Below are 26,451 nucleotides of genomic sequence, written 5' to 3'. Positions count from 1 at the left end.
TATTGTACTGTGCTCCTGACGTTTAGTTTTAGTTGTGTTAAATGTATACTTAAAATTTTATTAGCCTTACTTTAACCTTTTTGATTATCTCGACGGGAATTTGCAGTTTGGTGGATAATTAATATTCTTTATTAATTCTATCATTTTAATTGAATTGTGAAATCATATAGAATACTCTTTGCACAGCATTTGGCGGACATTAAAGAAATAAAATGTGTATGTTTGGTTATGGAGTACAATTGGAATATTAATGTTTTTAAAGTGCCAGTGACGTCAGTGACTCTGACGCCTACCCGGATGACAGTTGATGCCGGTAAAACCATAACTCTGACCTGTCAGACAGGTTACTGCAACCCAGCAGCAAACATCACGTGGTTCAAGTCATCAGTTGACGTCACCAGTCAGGCCACATCTTCCACGGATACTGACAGTAAAGGCCTAGTGAGAACAACGTCAGTACTACAGTATACAGGTGTCGCAGGGGACAATGGTCAACAAGTGTACTGCCAAGCTATGAACAAGAAAGATCAAAGAGTCACTTCAACTCAACATACGCTAAATATCAGTTGTACGTATTCAATGCTTGATAGAGTAATATTGTAGTTGGAATGCTTAATTTAGATTTAGCAGATTTAAAAATATATATATATATATATATATATATATATATATATATATATATATATATATATATATATATATATATATATATATATATATATATATAATATATATAAAGAGTGTTAGGTTAAAGACTTTTTAAAGTTAATCATTTTATTTATTAGTTTTAACCCAGTCGTTTTTTATTTTTATTTCGAATGTTAGTTTTGAACAGGGTAGAATATGCTTATTATAGTTACATAAAAACATCAAAATTCACATCTAAATAAGGAATGCTTTAAGTTGATATTCATTAGGAAAATTATTATCATGTATCAACATGTTAAGAAAAAAAGAAAAGTAATGTGTACCTTAATTTAAATGAAATGATTACCTGTATTATCACATTGATGAGTACATCACCGTTTCAGATAGCTCAGACGTACGCATCCTCCCATTTCCTCGAGTTTTAAACCTAGTTGACGGACAACGGCAGATATTCATACATTGCTTCGTTGAAAATGCAAATCCGGAAGAAAATATTGAATACACATGGATAAAATCAGAAGGCCCTAATTCTTCTATTGTCACGTCGTCTCAAACATACGTCATAAAGTCTGTGAGTTTTGAGGATAGCTGTAGATATATCTGTACGGCAAGGAATTCTTTCGGAAACTCTAGTGGCATCATTGACGTTAGTGTGCAGTGTAAGTTTCCCTTCTTCATAGTTTAAATTATAAGCGGACACTTAAAAGAAAATATAACATACAGGTGATTTATTAAAAAATGTGTTCTTTGAAATGAAACGTGACTCTTTTATTGCTTGTTTCTTAAAAATCAGGTACTTTTTTTCTTGCATTTCATTTTACTTATTAGTTACTCCCCTGGCACCTAAACTTGAATATGCTATATGTAAATCAACATTTGCTACTGTCATTTGGACGTCTTCGCGCACAGCCTATAATGATTTCAAACTACAAGAAACACTTCAGTTACGTGAACTAAACAAAATATTTGTGAATGTAACAAATGAACAACTGAATAGCACCGAGACCAGCCTTTATGTTCAGAAAGTGAAGACGCTGAAGCCTAGAACAGAATATGCCTTTCGAGTACTGACTTCAAACCGATACGGGGTCACTTTTTCTAATGCTATGTCATGTGTCACAGACCCAGAGCTTGAAGGTATTACCACTCTATTTATTTATCTTTCAACATAATAATAGTACTTGAAAATGATAACATCTTTTTCATATTATAGAAAATTATCAAGGTTGTGACAAAGGAGAGATAATCGGCGGAACACTCGGTGGATTTGCTTTTTTCTTTATTTTGGCAATGAGTGTTGTTATTTTGAACAAATACAGACAAAGAAAGATCACTAAAGGTGTGTTAATTACCTATGTCTATGAGACGACCACAATTTGATGTGAATAAACTTAAATGAATCAGAAATATATCTGTATTTCATTTAATATTATGAATTTTTTTTAAAAAAATCCTTATTCTTCTTATCCAACTACAAATGTATAGAAATGCGTCATTTTGACGATATTTATATTTATTTTAATGTATGCATAAGATCATGCACTGCTAATGCATGTTTGTGTTTCTAGCAGCATAAAATATACTATTTTCTAAGTAATTATAGTTTTAATTACAATTTAATCAATTGATTATAAACAAGATATTAATCAAATTAAAGACAAGGCAGTAACTAAAGAGGCACTTTTTGTTTATTTATTATTTAATCTAATTTGACAAAGTCTTCTGATTTTTATTTTTATTGTAGGAAAGTCGGTGAAAACGTATTGTATTCACTTATTCATCCTACCTATTTATTTTGAAAAAGAAGAGAAATTTATACTATACTTAACTGCACATATTTGTGTCTTAACACGGTCATACATTAAAAAATAACTACAATATTGTTGTGTCGCTTAACTATGTTAAGCGCACATTTTATCTCTTTCATATTTTTAAAATTTACTTTTATATCAATGTTCAATGTAAAATTATACATTGTTTGTATCATCAATATTACTATTTGAACTTGTTTAAGTAGAAATCAAAATGAAAGTTATGTGGATCAATTCTCCCAGCGAGACGTTCATCAATATGAGGGAATTTCCCCTGACTCAAATAAAGGTAAGGTCCTAAAAAGGTTTAACGAACTGTTTAGATTTTCTTTTTTCTGTAATAGATTTTTTTTATTTTTACATATATTAGAGTTGAGATTTGTACACTAAAATGTGTAGTTGGTTGTTGTCAGAGTGGCAAGCTCTCTTGATATCTTTATCCTGAAGCCTCTCAAACCCAACCACCCTTTTCTTTTTGGTCTTGTTTTCTTAAAACAAGTGTTGATAAGTTTTATAATAAGAAATTACATTAAACTATTTCAAATAATTATACTGAGAAATTATTAAGAAATGAAATTTATTTTTAATAACGCTGAAAAATAGTTTTGAAAAATGAAATAATTCAGAATAAAGCAAGCTCAACATTCCTAGCATTTTTTTTATTTTCAAACTATTTTGTTTCTATTCACAGGATCTTCTCCCACGGAAAAGAGGTAGAATCTATAGCTCAATACTTTTATAAAACAAAAACGCTTTATTTTTAAGATAAACACGATTATTTCTATATGTCTCGAACTTTCGACTTCGCTTGAATTGCATGATTACCTATGGAAATAACATGAGAAAGTTTTCACATTTGATGAAGTTATTTGTTAGCAGTTATTTGTAGATCTTAGTACAGTTTGCATAAATTCAAGAATTAAAAGTTAAACAACGTCGGTGCTATATTTAAAGCAAGCTTATTTATAAATGATAGCTATCACATATTCTAATGCTAATGGTTCATGAGTTGTATATAACCTTTCTTTTGATTATTCTTGAATTGAAAAAAAATAATCGTTTAGACTTCTAGTTATTCTGTGCCAATTTTCAAAATATTGTACGTGAAAAGAAGAAAACACTTGCCGTGGGCTGGCCTTCAACTCGACATTAAGATATAATGACGTTGTATTTTTATTAAACAATGGTTATTTCCATTCTTATTTCCATACGATTTATCCCAGTGAGCTTGAAATAGATACCACATAGTCTGACACATCTGTTTCATATATAGATATATTACCAGAATAAGACGTTAATAATTTTCAAACACCAAAGCTTTTTGATAGACAAAATGACTTTAAATTTTCTGTCGTTAACATTCCTTTACTTATGCAAAAATATATCTTATTGCATTAAAGAGATTGAAATTTTCATTAAACAATTCCGGAAATAGGTAGGGAAATGACAGTTTCTGGAGAAGTTTTATATGATGTATTACATGCTGTTTCAGGGCTGAATACATGGAACTACCTGATTCCACTTACACAGACATAGACAAATCGACAGCGGGTAATCTACAACTTCTATACTTTAATTAATTCACTATCAAACAACTTTTTATGTACATTTCCCCAAATTTTTTCATGTAGTCTGTGGGTAAATTGCTTTGTAATTTCATACTGTTCTTTAAGGTTCAGCTTGTTCCTTTTTCTAACATTTTGGTAGGCTTTGTGCAATTATCACTAAAGTCTTCCACTATATTTATTACCATTCGTAACTATATAATTTTTCTTTATTCCAGTTGCCAGCAGATTATACTCAAATACAAAATAGCATGTAAGCATCAATTTATTAAATTATCTTGCCTTTTTAAAAACACTCAATCTAAACTGCAAAAATTAAATGAAAGTGATCGCATGTATATATGAATGTGGGTTTCTGTTGTGCCTGTTATTCGGCTGAAATTTTTCATGGTCATTGTCAACTAGACTTGTTTTTATGTGTCTGTATGTTGACTAAAACAATTTGAATTATCATAATTTCCTAAATATACAAAAAGCAACTGAATAAATCTATCGATGAATGCACAAGCAAACAGACAAAAAAGGCCAAGGATTTTTAAACTATGGCCTTCTTATTTAAAACTATATGAGTTAGCAGCATGTACTTATTTTCATCGCCGAGACAGAAAGTATAGATTATTTCGAAATTTCAAACAAAATAAAAGCAAGATTATTTTAACAATAAGTAAAATGCAAAAAATAAAATGAAAAAATCGAAGTCCAAGACTTGGCAAATAAATTTAGCATCTCTTGGGAAAATCTATTCATTTAAAATAAAGAACACAGAAAACTCGTTCTAGAAAGGTCATAAAAAAATTATGTTTAGGGTAAAATACAAAACATTTTAAATGCGTTTTAGAAAAGTCATAAATTTTTTATATCACAAAACGCAACCAAAAACATCTCTAATCTTTAGATGAAACATATGGAGATAACGAACAGTATTCAAGATCAAAAATCCATAAAATGATACAAGATAGGAGCAGGGAAGACACGGACCTCCAAAATATCAGAGGTGATATCAGGGGCCATGGAGGAGTGAGCATTCCCTATCGACCGGTCACACCCGCCGTGTACTCCTTGTCGTGATCGGGAAATAACGGAAAAAATCTGTCGTCAATTCAGTGTGATTATAAACAATGGACTAAAAATTAGTAGGAAAAACGTCAGTTAGCATTTGATAAATTGTATTTGTTAACAAGGTCATTGTGTGGACCATAGAAAAATCCTTATATATACCATTACTGTGCATTTTCTTTGATAATTCTATAACAGGTTTACATTATTCCGGGGTCCTCTGAGAATTAAATAATTGTCTAGTAGCTGAATTATTCCGGTTTTATTAAGATTATCTTTTTTATTTCTGAGAAGTGAATCTTAAGTTAATAAATCAAAAATTTAAAATGTTGTAGACCATCAATAAAAAGTAGCGACGTACATGTATCTCTAAAATATACAGGAATATGCTGTGTTTATTCATTTATAATACATTAAACACGATATGACATGGCACATGATCCCACCTATGATATTGTGGAGGTCCATGTATGCTTAACTCCTATTTTGTATTGTTTTACGGAGTTTTGAACTTGGATATTGTTTGTCATCTCCATATTTTTCATGATATCATGCAATTTCCAAAAAGGAGTTGTGCTTCTTTTCAGGAATATCCACCCGTAAGGGAATCAAAACATAACGGTGTTTCTGGTACTGTTGGTTACCCTTTACACTTAGGAATCTCCTTATTCGATGTCGTCTGGTCATTGATTTTTTTCCAGAGCATATGGAAATTGTCATAATTGTATTTCTTGTGACGTCTTCGAGAAAATTGAAATAAAATTGTTTTAATGCATTTTCTGCTTAAATTTTGTTTTTTCTTACAGAAACTTGCATTTCTGTAGCCAGTTTTACTAAAGGTCGTAAGTCAAATCGTAGACGTAAGCGTAGACGTAGCCGTAACTTACGCTGATTTTGCGTTTTACTAAAAGTCGTATCTTACGATTTGACGTAGATTTACGTGAAAATCTACGTGTGCCCTATAGCAGTCGTAGGAAAACACGTAGCCTTATAAATATTACTATAACTTTATAAATATGACTAGTACTTTAATCTGAATGTATCTTTGGGGGGAAAAAATCATTAATTTTTTCATTAATACAATCTCATGTTACAATTTTTATTTCCCGTGATTTTTCTGGAGTTTATCGAATAATAATAACATGTCAACTTGTGCAATATAATGCCCTAATGGACATACTCGAAAATTTACGTAAAGATGAAATAAAAAAAATACGCAATAAATTTTGAAGTGTAGAGTATTCATAAAACGATTTGTTGTTTTAAAATCTTATAGGCACAAGTGCGGGGGAGGGGGGGGGGGGTACAGAATCAATTATTAAATTTATATACTGTATCATGTAAAAAAAAAAAAAAAAAAAAAAAAAAAAGGACTCGTAAAAACGGGGAATCCCATGTTAAATTGGTATTACGTTGTCACATGAATTTTTAAGAAAATATAAAGTTGAAAAAAAACAAACAATCACAAACCTCGATTTCAATCGCTATAAATAAGATTTGAGCACTTGCAATTTATTTTACTATCATGTTACACCTATAAATATGAAGCCTGCATGTACAAGTACATCTTTACGGAAGAAACCTTTTTTAAAAATATTACAAAATTTTATTTGTTACGTAAAAATGACAGAGTTTCTTAACAAAAGCATTTTAATAAAAAATACCGCACACTGTAAAGGCCTATCTTTTTTCCCGGAGTCATATGACGTCATAGAAGAATTTACGCAATGGATACAGAAAATTACGTGATAATTTAGAAATGCAAAATAGAATGCACCTCTTGTAAAAGATTTTTTTTATTATATGCAGACATGTTACATGATACAGTGTATACTCTTATCAGTGCTTTGTTATTCATTGTATGTAAAGAATGAATTTCTAAAAAAAAAAAAAAGAAAGAATTCACCGATCATGTGCTAATTTCTGTGACATTTTATCGCAAATCACATGGCCTTCTTGTACATTGATAAAATATAAAAAAAGTAGATACGTGAGAGAGAGAGAGAGAGAGAGAATTAGAAAATAACAATTGAGGGTCGATTGTAAGTTTTTTTTTCTGTTTTCAAATTTTTACAGAAAAGAAATTAGAGAAAGTTTTAGCAAACCAATATTGCATATTGTTATTAAGAAAAATATAATTATTAACAGTATGTTTTTTCTATCATGAACAATGCTTGGGCTTTTAATCTCTAAACACTTATAATGCACGACTAAGTAAAATATTTTCAGCAATTAATTGAGATATATAAAGAGGAAAGTTTTTTTTTTCAGAGTTTTATTTTTTCATGATAGAAAAAACATACTGTTAATAATTATATTTTTCTTAATAACAATATGCAATATTGGTTTGCTAAAACTTTCTCTAATTTCTTTTCTGTAAAAATTTGAAAACAGAAAAAAAAAACTTACAATCCACCCTCATAGATTGTTATTTTCTAATTCTCTCTCTCTCTCTCTCTCTCTCTCTCTCTCTCTCTCTCTCTCTCTCTCTCTCGTATATAGTTTTTTTATGTTATCAATGTACAAGAAGGCCATGTGGTTTGCGATGAAATGTCACAGAAATTAGCACATGATCCGTGATTTTTTTTTTTTTTTTAGAAATTCATTCTTTACATACAATGAGTAACAAAGCACTGATAAGAGTATACACTGTATCATGTAACATGTCTGCATATAATAAAAAAAAATCTTTTACAAGAGGTGCATTCTATTTTGCATTTCTAAATTATCACGTAATTTTCTGTATCCATTGCGTAAATTCTTCTATGACGTCATATGGCTCCGGGAAAAAAGATAGGCCTTTACAGTGTGCGGTATTTTTTATTAAAATGCTTTTGTTAAGAAACTCTGTCATTTTTACGTAACAAATAAAATTTTGTAATATTTTTAAAAAAGGTTTCTTCCGTAAAGATGTACTTGTACATGCAGGCTTCATATTTATAGGTGTAACATGATAGTAAAATAAATTGCAAGTGCTCAAATCTTATTTATAGCGATTGAAATCGAGGTTTGTGATTGTTTGTTTTTTTTTCAACTTTATATTTTCTTAAAAATTCATGTGACAACGTAATACCAATTTAACATGGGATTCCCCGTTTTTACGAGTCCTTTTTTTTTTTTTTTTTTTACATGATACAGTATATAAATTTAATAATTGATTCTGTACCCCCCTCCCCCGCACTTGTGCCTATAAGATTTTAAAACAACAAATCGTTTTATGAATACTCTACACTTCAAAATTTATTGCGTATTTTTTTTATTTCATCTTTACGTAAATTTTCGAGTATGTCCATTAGGGCATTATAATGCACAAGTTGACATGTTATTATTATTCGATAAACTCCAGAAAAATCACGGGAAATAAAAATTGTAACATGAGATTGTATTAATGAAAAAATTAATGACTTTTATCCCCCAAAGATACATTCAGATTAAAGTACTAGTCATATTTATAAAGTTATAGTAATATTTATAAGGCTACGTGTTTTCCTACGACTGCTATAGGGCACACGTAGATTTTCACGTAAATCTACGTCAAATCGTAAGATACGACTTTTAGTAAAACGCAAAATCAGCGTAAGTTACGGCTACGTCTATGCTTACGTCTACGATTTGACTTACGACCTTTAGTAAAACTGGCTACAGAATAACTCGTTTTTCAAGCATATCCTTTCGTCAATTTAATCTTCAATGGTAATAGTTTCTTAAATACTTTTGGAGCAAATGGTTTAAAATCATTACTGCTTAGCTAAAGAAATTTTATTACTCTTACTCCAATTGGCAGTAGAATAATCTTGCACAGTTTCATAAGATAAAGAAATTCATTTCAGTAAACAATATGCATATTGACCAGAGGAAAAGACCACAGGTTATGTCAGCTTCCTAAGAGAAGCCAGCATCCCCTGTATACCGGAAAAAAAAAACCGTACTGATCGAGTAGACAGAATAATGCGTAGTCAAATTTAGTCTTTAAATAATGGAATACAAAATTGAACTAAATTCATCAGTTAAAATCCCAGCAAGCTATGGGTTGTATCTTCAAGCAAGAACATTATACTTAACGAGGAAATTGAAAAATCATTACTTTAAAAAATGTCATTATGTGCTCTTAAATACTGCAACTGATGAACAGTTCGGTTCATATGAACCTGAAGCACATTTGCAGCTCTGTTCTGCAGTATGATAAATAATAAAGAGGGTTTGTGTGTGTATAGAGCATTTATTACAAATGCCAAATGAGATTACAGATTTTACAAATTCAGAATGCAGCAGAAGGTGGGGCCCGAAAAATATCCCACACCTTATACAAAAGAAAACTAGTATATATATCTTCTACAACAATAACAATAGGCACTTTATACAAAAGAAACTAGTACATGTGTTTTCTACAATAACAATAGGTATGGAGGATTGAAGGGGTGGAGGTGGGTAAGATTTGTAAACCACATTTTCGGAGCCAAAAGTTATTTTGATAAGGATAAGGCTAACATCCGTAACTAGAGGGCGCTTAGATATAAAACCCAAAAAATCCCTTGGGACCCATGAATTCACACAAAATAGTGATTAATAAAAATACGCAATTTTGTACGCATTTAGACAGTGGCGTATGTTCCATATAGGCAAAAAGGCTGTAGTCTACACATCACTTTCTCAAGAATAAAAATTTGGTTGAATAAAGGGGCGGGGAGTTGATAATAAATCGTACCTATTAATCTATTTTGTTGGAAATGGAAAAAAAAAAAGCTTTCTTTTTAATCCGCACTTTTATACCTAACCTATTATGTTTACAGTTTTGCTTTATATTTAAGTACAAAACTATTCCCTTAGCTTGACATTTTATAAGCCAAAGTTCAAGTGTTATTAATATCAAGTCTGAATCAGAAAATTTAATCAAAAACAACAGGATCCCATAATATGTGCAGGAAACGAAATTGATAACTTGCATTATATATTTGTTAGTCAACATTTTGATCGAATTTTGATTATTTAGTAAGGAAGTTTCCATATTTTCGAAGCGGATATCAAGTAAAATGATAAGTTATCAGTTTTGTTAAGTGGTCTTCACATCACGATATAAACTGTAATATATGTACAATATTATTTTCACTGGTCAAATTAAAATTGCAGATGTCTGAGTTTGCAAAAGTGGTCCCTTTGAACCTCCCCCCCTCCCAATATCTATCGAGAGGAAGCTCTTTGTCTACCCAAGCTTTGCAGCTCAGGTTAAATATATGGCTTCACAAAAGCCTACACGTTATCAGAAAGGAATATACGCCACTGTTAGATCACATAAATTCCTGTATATACATAAATACACAAATTCCTGTATCTTCAACTTATAAATAAATAGCTGATTTTTTTTATTCAAAACGTGCTTACCCATTTTTGTCATTCTCTTGCATACAAAATCATATGGGAGACAAAAAGAGATGACTCTAGTAATACTTAGCATACTCAAACCGACCAGTGCATCAGATATATGACGGTACGAATCATGTTCTGTCCATGAAGAGTCTTACATTTGACATAATGGCAAATTCGAGTTTCCTAACTAATTTAAAGCATTTCAACATGTCCTACACATTCATTTTTGACTTTTTAGAGCACTCATGCACTTATTGTACACACTTATTGGCTTTTTTTTAATATTCCTATGAAGCAGAATTAATTTTACAATGTCTATATGAGAAGTAGTAAACACTTGCAGTGGCCCTCTACTCGACACTTAAATATATGGACGATGTTTTTGCAATTTACAATCGTTATTCCCATTTAGCTGAACCAACGAATCATTTAGATGTAGACTCGATATATTCCAATGAACTGAAAATGGACGATAATTCTGAATCTTTCTCACAAATATGTTCCTATTTGATGTTTTGCTAACTACAGATGGCAAAGAAAAACAAATTTAAAAATTGTATTACAAACGAGATGACGTCAGCTTTTCCACCACCAACTTTTTTGTACAGTATTCCACTCGAGTAAAGTCAGCCTCTTGTAAATTCTAAGGTCGTTTTAAGCATATTTTTCATGCATATCTGATAAATGCTCTAAAGTAATACTGGTAATCAACTAATCGTATTTAAATGCAATTCTTAATTCTGTCTTGCATTTACGATTTTAAAAAATTATAAGGAGTTATATGATATTGATATTCATCCATCAGGTAATTAACAGTGTTAAGTCTAAATTCGAACTTAATGTTAATACATGTATAATAAGTATTTACTGAAAAATCAATACTTATTATAACTACAGCGTGCTCTTTTATACTTTCTTAATATCAAGGTACATGTATAATGAAATGCGTCATTCAAAAGAGTCAATAAATATTGGGTGAGATCTTTCCCTTAAAACCTTTATTTGTATAACATACTTATAACGGTCACATAAACCAGGAAGTTTTTTTTCTTTAGCATAACCGTCGTAGAAAAAAAAATTACCATGTCGTACTTTCACAATAAGGAGGGAAGAAATATACTATTTTTTCTTGTGCATTTTACTTTTTTTATTCCCTCATCAAAAGGTAAATTACTTGTAATATTCATTTATTTTTTAGTTTTTTTAAATGTACTTTTATTACTATGTTACTGATAATGAAAAAAATGAAGATAACGAACAGTGAACGATCTTATAAAATCTACAAACAATAGAAATCCTTGAATGGGGCATAAAGCACAGACCCCAAAATGTCCATAGGGGTGTTCAGGGAGGGGGTCAAGAAACGTAAGCATACCCAGTCGTTCACACTCGCTGTTAGTCCTATGTGTGATAAAGTAGACGGAAAATTTATATGGTAGCAAATTTCTGTCCTTACATGCAAGGTAAATTATGTCAACATGCATAAAAAGTATGCCTACATGCAAAGATAATTATGTCTCCATGCTTGATAAATATCTATCTTGAGAATCTGATTTGGAACATGGGTACATACACCTGCAGCAATAACAGACATCAAAGATTCAAGATGCAACAAATGCGACTTATTTATGTCAAGCTGCGAGTAATATATGTTTACAATGAAATATGTAAGCTATACCAATTCTTCGGAACAGAGCAATCTTGGGCCTTCAAATCTTTAGAGGTGAGATCAGGTGCCATAGAGGAGTAAGTAGCATCCCCTGCAGCAAGATACAAGCAAGATATTTATGTCAACATTTGAGACATGCGACTCATAATAGTCAACATATTTATTTGTCGCAATTTTCTCATGCCTTAAATGAAGTCATCCAATAAAAATATAAATAACCATCATCTGACTATTGAAGCAATCTTTAACATATCTGAAAGTTTAAAAATTATTTGTATATGGTGTCGGAAAACCTGTTTGGACCCAGCAGTTCATAAACTTGTGTTTTCTTCATTTCTGTAGCCTCCATAACCTTGACAGTATCTCCATCTGGTCCTGTGGAGGTGAATCAGACAGTGACAATACGATGTACCTTTGAGAGTAATCCAATAGCTGCATTATTTTACACAACTGAGAATCCATCTACATCATTTTGTGATCTTACGAAAAACATATCTGCAAACGTTTGTATAGGTGATTGTGCATCAAAGTACACTACAGCCTGTCCCACTGATGAAATATACAGTATGGTGTATCCTGTTCCTCGGGGCTGGAATGGAAGAGGTGTTTACTGCAGAGGATTAATCTCAAATGAGAGATGTAATCAAGTCAACTTCAGTGTTACTGGTATGTTATCTCATTGTTTATATTTATAATGTTTTCTCTTAAAATAATACCACTATGAACCAGCACTCACCAGTTGCATGTAAACGCAGGTTTCTAACGTCATAAATGCAATTTCTTAGTGGCGTCATGTAGAGTCCAAATGTTTCCAATTGATTAAATATATGCAACAGAGTTTTGAAAATATTTGGATTTTGATTAAGTATTAGAATTACAAAATATTTTCTCAATCATTATCCCTTAGAAATTCTTTCATTATTAGTGATATTGGATGGAATTTGCTTATCAATGCCAATAAATTGGTTTAATATATACTTATAGTAATAAAACGGTTTTTTTTTTTGCAAATGCAATAGCCATATCAATCCTGCAGGGCTGAAACTGATCTGCATTCTGATACGAATTTATATTACATACCTAGTAAATTAAACTTCTAAAACATAACATGTGATAATACGACCATTTTTTTTTGTTTACATTCTCATTGTTTTAAATAAGTGTTCTTTGATAAAATAAGCTACATATCGGTAGTCAGAATATAATTATATATTTGTATTTTTTCTCAAGTTGATGTTTGCTGTATTTCATAACTAAGTATGTATTAAATATATTATTTTTGATATGAGCAATATTCAGGATATATATAACATGACGAAAGCGTTGGCAGTGATTATTTTTTAATCTTTTTGGATTATTATATATATTTTTTGTATTGTATATATAATTTTTACATTTCATAGTTTCAGTAACATCAGTAACCCTGACCCCAGCCCAGATAACCGTGGATGCTGGTAAACAGATAACTCTAACCTGTCAGACAGATTACTGTAACCCAGCAGCCAACATCACGTGGTACAAGGCATCAGCCGTTCTGACCACGCCCACTACAGACACCACAGACACCGACAGTAATGGCCTTATAAGGACGACATCAGTACTACAATATACAGGTGTGGCAGGGGACAATGGTCAACAGGTGTACTGTAGAGCCACCAACAGACCAGAAAAGAACGTGGAGTCCAACAAAAACACACTGGATGTAAGATGTAAGATAAATGTATTTAATTTTAATTGTTGATATATACATGTTACATTTAACTGCTTAATTATTACTTACATTATGAAAATACAGATACGCAATACTACATTATACTAAAGAGTTTTACAAGATAAACAAACTGAAATGTGTATTTTTACTTTTATTTGGGAAATATAATGTTTGCTGGATGGTTGTGCTCAAAATAGTAAAGCATTATATAACTAGTGCTAATTGTAACGGGAACCGTTACAGATGTTCCCCAAACGCTCCCCAACTCCCTTCCTGCCATATTCGCTGTAAGTTTCATTAAAGAAGGCAAAATCTATGCATTTAAGAAGTAAATAACGTTTTTCCAAAAGTATACCAAGTATTTCAAATTTAAGCAATGCAGGCGTGCGCATGTGATTGCATGAGCGTAATGACGATATCAACTTGTCTACACTATTTTACTCATTTGCACGTGCACGCACGTGCATGATGACCATCCTTCTTGTAGGAGTCCATTATGTCTGTCTATGTTCTTAATCCCATCCTGTTTGGTTGAAAAACAAGGGAGTTATAGCCATTTAAAGTTTAAGCCAATCAGACTGCAGCGCACATACATGCGCGTATTTTAATGACAATTATTATATATCATATTGTAGGACATCTTAAAGTATGCTTATGTTTTAAATTTCAAAGCATTTTATAAAAAAAACAGAAAAGATATTGAGATTTTTGTGCCAGCCAATCAGAGCAAAGCGCACGTGCACGCACATGCATGCATGTGAATGGTGACCATACCATCCTGTAGGAGTCCTTTATGTCTATTTATGTTGTAAATCCCATGCTGTTTGGTTGAAAACCAAGGGAGTTATACTCATTTAAAGTTTCAGCCAATCAGATTGCAGAGCACGCGCATGCGCGTGATTTCATGAAAAATTTTATATATCATATTGTAGTACATCCTAATGCATGTCTATGTTAGAAATTTCAAAGCATTTCATCATAAAACAAAAAAGATATTGAGATTTCTGTTTCAGCCAATCAGAGCAAAGTGCACGTGCATGCGCGTGAGTTCATGCAAATTTGACCATGTCATCTTATCTACACAACTTATATATCTTTATATAATGAGTTTCAAAACATTTTATCAAAAAATATAAAAGTTACAACCATATTAAATATATCAGTCATTTTACTCATTGCACGCGCCCGCACGTGCATGCGAATGCGCGCAAAATGACCCTCGTTCGGCACATCTACACAACATGCCTACTAACCCTAAAAAGGTTTTAACTTAGTTTGGTGAACAGTTTCTGAGAACACTTCCGGACAAAAAAGTACCGGAGAAGAAATAAGAAGAAAAAAGAATAATAATAATAATAACTAGTGCTAATTGTAACGGGAACCGTTACAGATGTTCCCCAAACGCTCCCCAACTCCATTTTGGTGCCATATTCCCTGTAAGTTTCATTAAATAAGACAAACTCTGTGCATTTTTTACTTTAACAACGTTTTCCCAGAAGGATACAAATTATATTCAAATTGTAGCATTGCACCCGTGCGCATGTGAATGCATGTGCGTTATGACCATATCATCTTGTCTACATTATCTATATATTTTAATATACTATAATTAAAGCATTCAGTCCAAAAGTATTAAAAATTACTCATTCAGGTGTAATTTTAAATCCACTTGTTCCAAATGCATGCACGTGCGTGCACGTGCATGATGACCATACCTTCTTGTAGAAGTCCCTTATATCTATCTATGTTCTAGATCTCATCCTGTTTGGTTGAAAAACAAGGGAGTTATAGCCATTTCAAGTTTCAGCAAATCAGATTGCAGCACACGTGCATGCGCGTGATTTCATGATTTTTTTTCTATATCATATTGTAGGAAATCCTACTGCATGTATATGCTTTAAATTTCAAAGCATTTCGTCAAAAAACAAGGGAGATATAGCCATTTAAAGTTTCAGCCAATCAGATTGCAGCACGCGCGCATGCGCATACTTTCATGAAAATTTTTATATATCAGGCTGTAGATCTTCATAATGTAGGACTATGTTCAATATTTCAAAGGATTATGACAAAAAACAAGAAAGATATTGAGACTTTAATTTCAGCCAATCAGAGCGAAGCGCACGTGCATGCGCGTGAGATCTTGCTATTTTGAACATGTCATCTTGTCTATACTACGAATGTATCCTTACATTATGAGTTTCAAAAAAATTCATCAAGAAATAGAAATGTTACGCCTTCATCAATAATATTGGTTATTTCACGTGTTGCACGTGCGCGCTCTTTCCAGCACACGTGCATGTACGTGCTTTCATGATAATTCTTATATATCATGCTGTAGACCTTTATAATGTATGACATAGTTCAAAATTTCAAAGGATTATGACTTAAAACAAGAAAGATATTGAGACTTTAGTTTCAGCCAATCAGAGCGAAGCGCACGTGCATGCGCGTGAGATCTTGCTATTTTGACCATGTCATCTTGTCTATACTACCAATATATCCTTACATTATGAGTTTTAAGAATTTTCATCAAAAAATAGAAAAGTTACGGCAATATCCATTATATTGGTCATTTCACGTGTTGCACGTGCGCGCTCTTGCAAGCACGTGCGCGCAAAATGACCTTCGTTTGGCAACTCTACATAACATGCCTACTGACCCTAAAAAGGTTTCACCTAAGTCAGATGTGTTGTTTACAAGATCACTCGTGGACAAAATTTTCCCAGGAAGAAGAAAAATAATAATAATAATAATAATAATAATAATAATAATAAGAAACAGAGTAAAAACAATATGTTCCCCAACTTCGTTTGGGGAACATAACTAGTGCTAATTGTAACGGGAACCGTTACAGATGTTCCCCAAACGCTCCCCAACTCCCTTCTCGTGCCATATTCCCTGTAAGTTTCATTAAAGAAGGCAAAATCTATGCATTTAAGACGTAAACAACGTTTTTCCAAAAGTATACCAAGTATTTCAAATTTAAGCAATGCAGGCGTGCGCATGTGATTGCATGAGCGTAATGACGATATCATCCTGTCTACACTATTTTACTCATTTGCACGTGCACGCACGTGCATGATGACCATACCTTCGTGTAGGAGTCCATTATGTCTGTCTATGTTCTTAATCCCATCCTGTTTGGTTGAAAAACAAGGGAGTTATAGCCATTTAAAGTTTAAGCCAATCAGATTGCAGCGCACGTGCATGCGCGTGTTTTCATGACAATTATTATATATCTTATTGTAGGACATCTTAAAGTATGCCTATGTTTTAAATTTCAAAGCATTTTGTAAAAAAACAGGAAAGATATTGAGATTTTTGTTTCAGCCAATCAGAGCAAAGCGCACGTGCACACACGTGCATGCATGTGAATGTTGACCAAACCATCTTGTAGGAGTCCTTTATGTCTATCTATGTTCTAAATCCCATGCTGTTTGGTTGAAAACCAAGGGAGTTATAGTCATTTAAATTTTCAGCCAATCAGATTGCAGCGCACGTGCATGCGCGTGATTTCATGAAAAATTTTATATATCATATTGTAGTACATCCTAATACATGTCTATGTTATAAATTTCAAAGCATTTCATCATAAAACAAAAAAGATATTAAGATTTCTGTTTCAGCCAATCAGAGCAAAGCGCACGTGCATGCGCGTGAGTTCATGCAAATTTGACCATGTCATCTTATCTACACAACTTATATATCTTTATATAATGAGTTTCAAAACATTTTATCAAAAAATATAAAAATTACAACCATATTAAATATATCAGTCATTTTACTCATTGCACGCGCCCGCACGTGCATGCGAATGCGCGCAAAATGACCTTCGTTCGGCACATCTACACAACATGCCTACTAACCCTAAAAAGGTTTTAACTTAGTTTGGTGAACAGTTTCTGAGAACACTTCCGGACAAAAAAGTACCGGAGAAGAAATAAGAAGAAAAAAGAATAATAATAATAATAATAATAATAATAATAATAAGAAACAGAGTAAAAACAATATGTTCCCCAACTTCGTTTGGGGAACATAATAATAATAAGAAACAGAGTAAAAACAATATGTTCCCCAACTTCGTTTGGGGAACATAATCAAGAAATAAGGTATCATTTTTAAGCATCTATCGGGATATAAATACGGGTTGGTCACGAGATTAAATTCCATAAAGCCCGAAGGGTTTGAGGTTTTGGGGTAATTGGACAATTCATGAAGTGTTAACTGCTGTTTAAACATCATGCCGTTACACATATTTCCCTTTAATGATATTACATGTTATTAAATCACCGTCAAATATTGTGAACTTCTTTTGCAGTTATCTGCGATTATTATTTAAACAAACATTATAATTTAAGTTATTAGTTATGTTCCCCAAACGGAGTTTGGGAACATATTGTTTTTACTCGGTTTCTTATTATTATTATTAAGGTCTTCTGGCTTCAGCGGAAGACCTTCTAGTGATTCTTAGGTTTCTTTTTCACTTTTCTTATTATTATTATTGTTTTTTTTCTTACCGATTTTGTGCACGCGATTTCTCAAAAACGGCTCGATGGATTTCTATGAAACTTTCAGGACTAATGAGGCATTACTTGAACTCGATTCATTTTTTTTCGTTTTGATGACTTCACTTCCGGTTGGGAGTTTTCTGCGATTTTGTGATTTTTAGAGGGTCAATCTGTCCGGCAGTTTTCTCAAAAAGCACTCGACACAGCCGCATGAAATTTTCAGTGATGCTAGAGCAACCTTTGGAGAAGAGTATTAGGTATATCATAACTACCGGAAGTACGAAGCGCCGACGCTCGCTATGGTCCGAAAATAGTCCTATCGCGAATTTCAAAATTTTTAGCACATTTTCTACAATATCTTTTTACCTGGAAATATTTTGTTAAAACATATAGAACAAAAGAAGTGTAGAATTTTAAGACCTTTCAAACGATATCTTGTAAAAGGGGCTGGCCCCTAAAATAAAGGGCCTAGAGGGGCCGAAAGTTTTTTCTTTATATCTCAAAAAGTATTGAGAATTTGTAATACGTCAAAGAAGCAAAGTTGTTCAAAATGTCAAGCTTCATCTATTGAAGTCATCAAAATACGTCCGTCGTCGTCACTTCCGGCAAAACCGGAAGTGGTCGGAAAACGCGTTTTTTTGCCGTTCTTGACAACTTTTTGGGTTACATATGTCTCTGAGAGCATAAAAAGAAGTTTTTCCGTCCGTTGTCGTCACTTCCGGTCAAACTGGAAGTAGCAGAAAATGGCTTATTTTGAAGGTTTTGATGCAAAATTGAAATTATTAAGTCACTGGAGACTACTTAGCTTATTGCTGTCTTTTGTTCCGTCACCTCCGGCATTACCGGTCAAAACTGGACGGAAGACCTACTCGTTTGTTTTTTTTTCTTACCGATTTTGTGCACGCGAGTTCTCGGAAACGGCTGGTTCGATTTTCATGAAACTTTCAGAACTGATAGAACATTGAACAAAGCTGATATATAATTTTTTGTTTGATGACGTCACTTCCGGTTTTGAGATATCCACGATTTAGTGATTTTCAGAGGGTCAGTTTGTCCGCGAGTTTTCTCATGAATGGCTTAGGATAGAAGCTTGAGTTTTTCAGCAATGATAGAGCAATATATGTAGATGTGACATACGTATTTCATTTTCACCGGAAGTGCTGCATGTCGGCGCGCGCTATGGCTCGAAAATAGGCCTATCGCGAATTTCAAAATTTTTAACACTTTTTCTACGATATCTTTTTACCAGGAAATATTTTGATAAAATATATAGCACGAAAGAAGTGTAGAATTTCAGGATCTTTCAAATGGTATCTATAGAAAAGGGCTGGCCCCTAAAATAAGGGGCCCAGAGGGGCCAGAAGTTTTTCCTTTATATCTCAAAAAGTATTGAGAATTTGTAATACGTCAAAGAAGCAAAGTTGTTCAAAATATCAAGGTAAATCTATTAAAGTCGTCAAAATACGTTCGGCGACGTCACTTCCGGCCAAACCGGAAGTAGTCGGAAACGCGTATTTTTGCCGTTCTTGACAAGTTTTTGGGTAACATATGTCTCTGGAAGCATAAAAAGTAGTTTTTCCGTCCGTCGTCGTCACTTCCGGTCATACCGGAAGTACCAAAAAATGGCTTATATGGAAGGTTTTGATGCAAAATTGAAATTATAAAGTCACTGGAGACGACTTAGCTCATTGCTTTCTTTTGTTTCGTCACTTCCGGCACTTCTGGTCAAAACCGGACGGAAGACCTACTCGTTGCTTTGCAACGAGCTTTGCTCTAGTTATTATTATTATTCTTTTTTTTCTTCTTTGTTCTCCGGTACTTTTTTTGCCCGCGAGTGTTCTCAGAAACTGTTCACCCAACTAAGTTTAAACCTTTTTAGGGTTAATAGGTGTCAAGTGTAGGTGTGCACAACGAAGGTCATTTTGCGCGCATACGCATGCACGTGCGTGCGCGTGAAATGTGTGAAATGACTGACATACTTATTATAGCCATAACTTTTACATTTTTTATTGAAATGCTTTGAAACTCATTCTATAAGGATATATTAATAGTCTAGATAATATGACATGGTCAAATTAGCACGAACTCAGGTGCATGCACGTGCGCTTCCCTCTGATTGGCTGAAACAAAGATTTCAATATCTCCTTTGTTTTTTTGACGAAATGCTTTGAAATTTTGAACATTGTCATGCATTAGGATATACTACAATATAATATATAGCAGGTATCATGAAAACACGCGCATGCACGTGCGCTGCAATCTGATTGGCTTAAACTTTAAATGGGTATAACTCCTTTGATTTTCAACCAAACAGGATGGGATTTAGAACATAGATAGACATAGTGGATTCCTACAAAAACGTAAGGTCATCATGCACATGCATGCACGTGCATGCACATGAGATGGATAAAATCAAAAATACACTTGATGAAGCGTATTTTTTAATACTTTTGGATTAAATGCTTTATTATTTTATTATATTAATGTATATAGATAGTGTAGACAAGAGAATATGGTTATTACGCACATGCATTTACATGTGCACGCGTGCAAATGCTAATATTTGAATTTACTCGGTATACTTCAGGGAAACGTTGTTAAAGTGTAAAATGCATAGAGTTTGTCGTTTTTAGTGAAGCTTAAAGGGAGTATGGCACCAAAAGGGAGTTGGGGAGCGTTTGGGGAACATCTGTAACGGTTCCCGTTACAATTAGCCCTAGTTTAATCTTTGTTTTTGTTAATTGTGTCAATACACGAGTAACCCTGTATCATATACTGGGGGTCATTAGAAAGTTATCAATGTCTTTGATACATGTGGATGTTTTATGGTTTTCCTTTCAAAACTGAGTTAAATTACGTAAAGTATACAGAACAAACATAAACAGAACAGTTCTAATGCCGTTTTTCTTATATTTGTTGTTTTTATGTATATAATTATTTGTTTATTGGTGGTGGGTCTATGAATAGAATTATTCTTTAAAAATGTCTGGATAATGTGTATTTTGTTACGATTAACAGGTTGATCGATCGGAACGTCTTGCGGTTAACCGATTGGCAATTCTGTATTCGATTGCCATCCCTAATATTTTGAATACATGATACAGTGTACTTTATGTGTTAGATTGAGTTTGTATAAGTTAGAATTTTACTATGAATGTTTATATGTCATTTTGATGTTTAACATGGCAGATCCTCCATCAACTGACCCTGTCATCACAGCCTCCCCTCCCGAACTTCAGTACAGCAACGGGACTAGAGTAACCTTGACCTGTCAACTACCAGGAGGAAACCCTGTAGCCACGTTGTCATGGCGATGTAAAAGCACAGGAGTGGCAGGAACCAATCAGAGTACCTCTACCATATCTGTATCTGTGTTGTCATTGGTGATGGATAGTTCCTACAACAATCAGCAGTGTACTTGTACAGCTACTCACAGGCTCCTTACCAGCCCTAAATCAAGGAGTATGTCACTAAATGTATTTTGTAAGTCAACTTTTTCTATATAAGTAAGTAAACTTTTTATTAGTCAGTTATTATTGCATTTCTAATTTTCTCAAGAAAGTGTAACATAAAAATTGTCATTTTTAAAAATTTTTAAATAGCTGAGATAATGATTAAATGAAGGATATGGAGATAACGAACAGTATTCAATATCAAAGTCCATAAAACAATACAAAATAGGAGCAGAGCAAACACGGACCTCCGAAACATCAGAGGGTGGGATCAGGTGCCATGGAGGAGTAAGCATACCTTGTCGACCGGTCACACAGGCCATGTGCTCCTTGTCATGATCGGGAAATAACGAAAAATCCGTCGTCAATTCAGTGTATAAATAATAAGATAACAATTAGTATGAAAACCATCAGTCAATGTTTGACTCAATGATATACAATTGTAGCCTTCTGATTCGGTACAATCCCTCGATATATAGACCTTAGAGAAAGCATATCGACCGAGCACCATATGCTTTCTCTAAGGTCTATATATCAAGGGACCTCATCAAAAGGCTATAATTGTATATTTGCTGACAAGGTCATTGTATCGACCATAGAACTTAACGAAATGATGACTCTAAACGAGACTGCTGATATTCTTGTTTCATCAACTTATTTGTCAATTTACCTCGTTTAAAAAAATGTTCATACGTAGAGCATGCTCGTACGTATTGAATCAACTGAGATATGTAAATTTTGTATGCAGGTGATGAAGGTATATTGCTGCATAAGTAAGGAAAGTTCACGATAGAAAAGTTAAAATTATCCCGTTTATCATATAGCTTGGTTGTTAACCATTAACGTCTTTTTCAAGTAAAATATCCAAGTGTGAAACAAGTGTGTCAGACTCTGTAGTATCTGTTATTTCAAGCTCACCAGGATATATCGTATCAACATAGGAATGGAAATACAATTTTTAATAGACAATACGTCGTCGATATACATCGTATCTCGATATATGTAGTTGAAGGCCACTGCAAGTGTTTTCCTCTTTTTATGCATAAGATTATGCATAAATTCTGCTTCAAATGAATATAAAAATAGGTCTGCTAATAAAAGCTAAGAAAAGCGTCATGGAAAGTTGTTATATTAAAGCTATTCAATAAGAACTCAAAATCTAAACTAACTGAAAATTCAATCGTGTTCAAATATTCCATTTCCAAAAAAAAAATTCGTTCTTTTTTGACTCGGTTAAGAACTATTACCAATAAATTACAAATAAATAAATAACAGACGTATTAACTTTCAAATATTTTTATTTGTATGTCCGCTATAAAAAGTACAAAGTGAATAATGTACACTTTTTAACAAAACATTAATTTATATAATCTTTTTAATTAAACAGATGATAAGCAAATAAAGATTGATTATTTGCTGTGATGTCTAATTTAAACGAAATTAAGTTTGAACTTTATCAACAAGATATATTTGAAACTACTTTAATGATGTATTTAACATTAAAAAATTTGTTTGACTGTATTTGTAAACTGCATGTTTGAATAATGTATTCCGAGGTTTTACAGGATCCCTATCTATGTTGATTTCGTTGGACTTAACTTTTCAATATTCTTAGAACAAAATAAATTGTTCACGTTTGACAAGCTTCATTGGAAAGCTAACACATGTGAAATTTTATAGTTTCAGTAACATCAGTAACCCTGACACCAAACCAGATAACTGTGGATGCTGGTAAACAGATAACTCTTACCTGTCAAACAGATTACTGTAACCCAGCAGCCAACATCACGTGGTATAAGGCATCAACTGACGTCACCAGTGAGGCTGCATCCTCCACGGTCACTGACAGTAATGGCCTTGTGAGAACTACATCAGTACTACAGTACACAGGTGTGGCAGAGGACAGTGGTCAACAGGTGTACTGTAGAGCCATGAACAAGAAAGGTCAAATTGTCGAATCAAGACGCCATACGCTGAATATCAGGTGTATGTTTCCATTGTTTGAACACAGTTGGAATTCGTTATCTAAAACACCAAAATTTCAAAAATTAGGATATGTCAACGTGATTTGCTAGAATCAATATTTTTTTAATTTATATTTCAAACGTTTTTATCTCGAATCCTCGATTATCTCAAATTTAAATCTAAAACGTAATTATATGGAGATAAATGTTGGATTTATATTCGAATACTTTTTAAAATAAAATATGAAATGTCATCTTAATTTGTAACAATGCAAAACTGTTTAATTTGTAATAAAGAAAACCCATGACAAAATTCAAAGTCCATTAAGCAAAGCTTAATTTCTCTTTCTTAATTTCAGTCATTTCAGAGGTAGTCATCCTTCCATCTCGTGTTTTAAACTTAGTTGTTGGACAACGTTATATAATTATAAACTGCTTTGTTGAATATGCATATCCGGAAGAAAATATAGAGTACAGATGGATAAGATCGGATGGTTTTAATTCTTCCATTGTTGCGTCATCTCAAACATATGTCATAAAGACTGTCAGTTTTGAAGATAGTGGTAGATATATCTGTACAGCGAGTAATTCTGCCGGAAACTCAAGTGGCATTATTGACGTCAGTGTGCAATGTACGTTTTACTTCTCTATTATTTAAATTATAGCTGAACACGACTCGTAAATGGACATAAGCCATATCAGATTTTCTGCCATCGATATATACTTTATTTTCACGGGTACCGGCGTGGATGGCACGTGGTCGTGCCGTTTTTTATATTAACATTGTTTACATTTTATTGCAGTTGTGCATGTAATTGTGTTTGTCTGTATACTGCACTGACTTGTACACTATTTGAAGTTTTCTTTTTGTCTCTTTCTCTCTTCCCGTGGAAGAAGTACACAGCTATTTCTGATGTGTGCAGCTAAGTATTTTTACACAGCATACGCCTGTCAACACAGGTGAAAACAGTGTCTTCTTAAACGGTTTATATAGGGATCCATCGGTATAACGACTGAATTAAAGAGTATGGCGGACAAAATCCTTTTACGAATCGTGTTCAGATTAAACAGTGTAAAACATATTTTAAATTTTTTTATTGTAAAATCACATTTTTGTTTTATGTTGTATTTTTACAATTTTTCTTTTTAGTTACTCCCCTAGCACCTAGAATTGAATATGTTGTATGTAAATCTACATTTGCTACCATTACTTGGACGACTCCTTACACAGCCTATAACGATGTCAAATTACAAGAAACACTTCAGTACAGTGAACAAAGCAAAATATATGTAAATGTAACAAATGAACAACTGAATAGCACCAAGACCAACAGGTATAATCAGAAAGTGGCCATGCTGAAGCCTGGAACAGAATATACCTTTCGAGTATTGACTTCAAACCGATACGGGTTCACTTTTTCTAATACTATGTCATGTGTCACAGACTCAGAAAGACTTGAAGGTATTTTTACTGAATTTTCTCATAGCTATACATAATTTTAGCATTTAATAATGATAACAATTTTTGTATTATAGAAAATTATCAAGGTTGTGACAAAGGGCAGATAATCGGTGGAACACTCGGTGGATTTGCTTTTTTCTTTATTTTGGCAATGTGTTTCTTTATTTTGTACAAACACAGACAAGGAAAAGGTACTTTTTGTTTACTATTTAAATATATACATGAGATAACCACAATTTTCTGTAAATACACTTTCATAAGACTGAACATTACTAGTATCAGAATTAAAGATAATTAAAATGCACAACTATTGCATATTTAATGTGTTTCTTACAGCATAAAATAGGCTTGTTGTAATTTCAATTTAACTATTTGAATTTCAAAATTAATAATCCTATTTGATTAAAAAAAATACAATAAATTAATAATCACATAGATTATTAAAATACAAGGCAATTGATAAAATCTTCTCTTGTTCATGAATTTATTTACTCTGATTTGACAACGTAATCTTCTTTATTCAAATTTATTTTGAGAGAGAGAAAGAAAGAGAGGGAAGAGAGTCATAATATGTTATACGGTATATGCACCTAAACATCTTAATTAACTCATTTATTTATAAATTTTTTTCAATATTTTATCTTTATATCAAGAGTACAATGCACAATTATTTATTGTTTGCATTATCAATTTTGATTTGTTCTAGCAGAAATCAAAATGCGAGTTATGTGGATCAGTTTTCTAACCATGATGTTCATCAATATGAGGGAATTTCTACTGATTCAAATAAAGGTATGTGTAGACTTTTCAGCCAAAGAGCTAAAAACTTTAGCTTGACTTTTTATCTATTTTTTCTAATAACTTTTCGTATTTTTATAAATGGACTTCTTTTTTTACATAAGTATATGTAAATGAGTACATAAAGATCTATACACTGAAATAAATGTGTAATTTGTACTCTCCCAACTTTCAAACAACCCACTACTTTTTAAGTTTGTCTTTTTAAAGCAAGTGTCAATAAGATTTATCATGAAAAATTAAATTCAAACATTTCAAATGATATAAAGAAAATAACAAAACATTAAAATTTCTTTTTAGGAACGCTGAACACTAATTTTTACGAAAAAATTGAAGGTAATTCTGAATCAAGCAACGTCAATGGCATTGCTTCGCAAATATAGTTTTTATTTTCAAACTATTTTCTCTTGACGGGAACTAATTTTTTTTCTATTTACAGCATC

General features: G+C 32.6%; 2 protein-coding genes across 3 annotated transcripts in view; both read left to right on the top strand.

The window, feature by feature from the left end:
• Positions 1-26,451, top strand: part of LOC134234075 (cell adhesion molecule 2-like) — a 35,178-nt gene that overhangs the window by 1,892 nt on the left and 6,835 nt on the right. The window contains exons 3-7 of the mRNA XM_062716140.1: positions 263-568; positions 1,032-1,307; positions 1,477-1,991; positions 25,917-26,002; positions 26,309-26,344. Coding sequence (XP_062572124.1) covers positions 263-568; positions 1,032-1,307; positions 1,477-1,820 — 926 coding nt within the window. The 3' untranslated portion in view covers positions 1,821-1,991; positions 25,917-26,002; positions 26,309-26,344. The remainder of the gene's footprint in view (positions 1-262; positions 569-1,031; positions 1,308-1,476; positions 1,992-25,916; positions 26,003-26,308; positions 26,345-26,451) is intronic.
• On the top strand, positions 11,495-25,523 carry LOC134234066 (nephrin-like). Of its 2 annotated transcripts, XM_062716129.1 has the most exons (8): positions 11,495-11,609; positions 12,456-12,779; positions 13,517-13,822; positions 21,522-21,815; positions 23,465-23,770; positions 24,108-24,380; positions 24,899-25,210; positions 25,285-25,523. In XM_062716129.1, the coding sequence occupies exons 1-8, from the start codon at positions 11,528-11,530 to the stop codon at positions 25,506-25,508; spliced, it is 2,121 nt and encodes a 706-aa protein (XP_062572113.1). In that variant the 5' UTR covers positions 11,495-11,527; the 3' UTR covers positions 25,509-25,523. The 2 variants fall into 2 exon arrangements, with proteins under 2 accessions (XP_062572113.1, XP_062572115.1); XM_062716131.1 differs by lacking the exon at positions 24,108-24,380.

The sequence above is a fragment of the Saccostrea cucullata genome, unplaced genomic scaffold (assembly GCF_032062105.1).
Source record: "Saccostrea cucullata isolate Sc308-1 unplaced genomic scaffold, CSIRO_AGI_Scuc_v1 ctg221, whole genome shotgun sequence".
In the NCBI taxonomy this organism is placed as follows: domain Eukaryota; kingdom Metazoa; phylum Mollusca; class Bivalvia; order Ostreida; family Ostreidae; genus Saccostrea; species Saccostrea cuccullata.
This window is presented reverse-complemented; position numbering and strand designations above follow the sequence as displayed.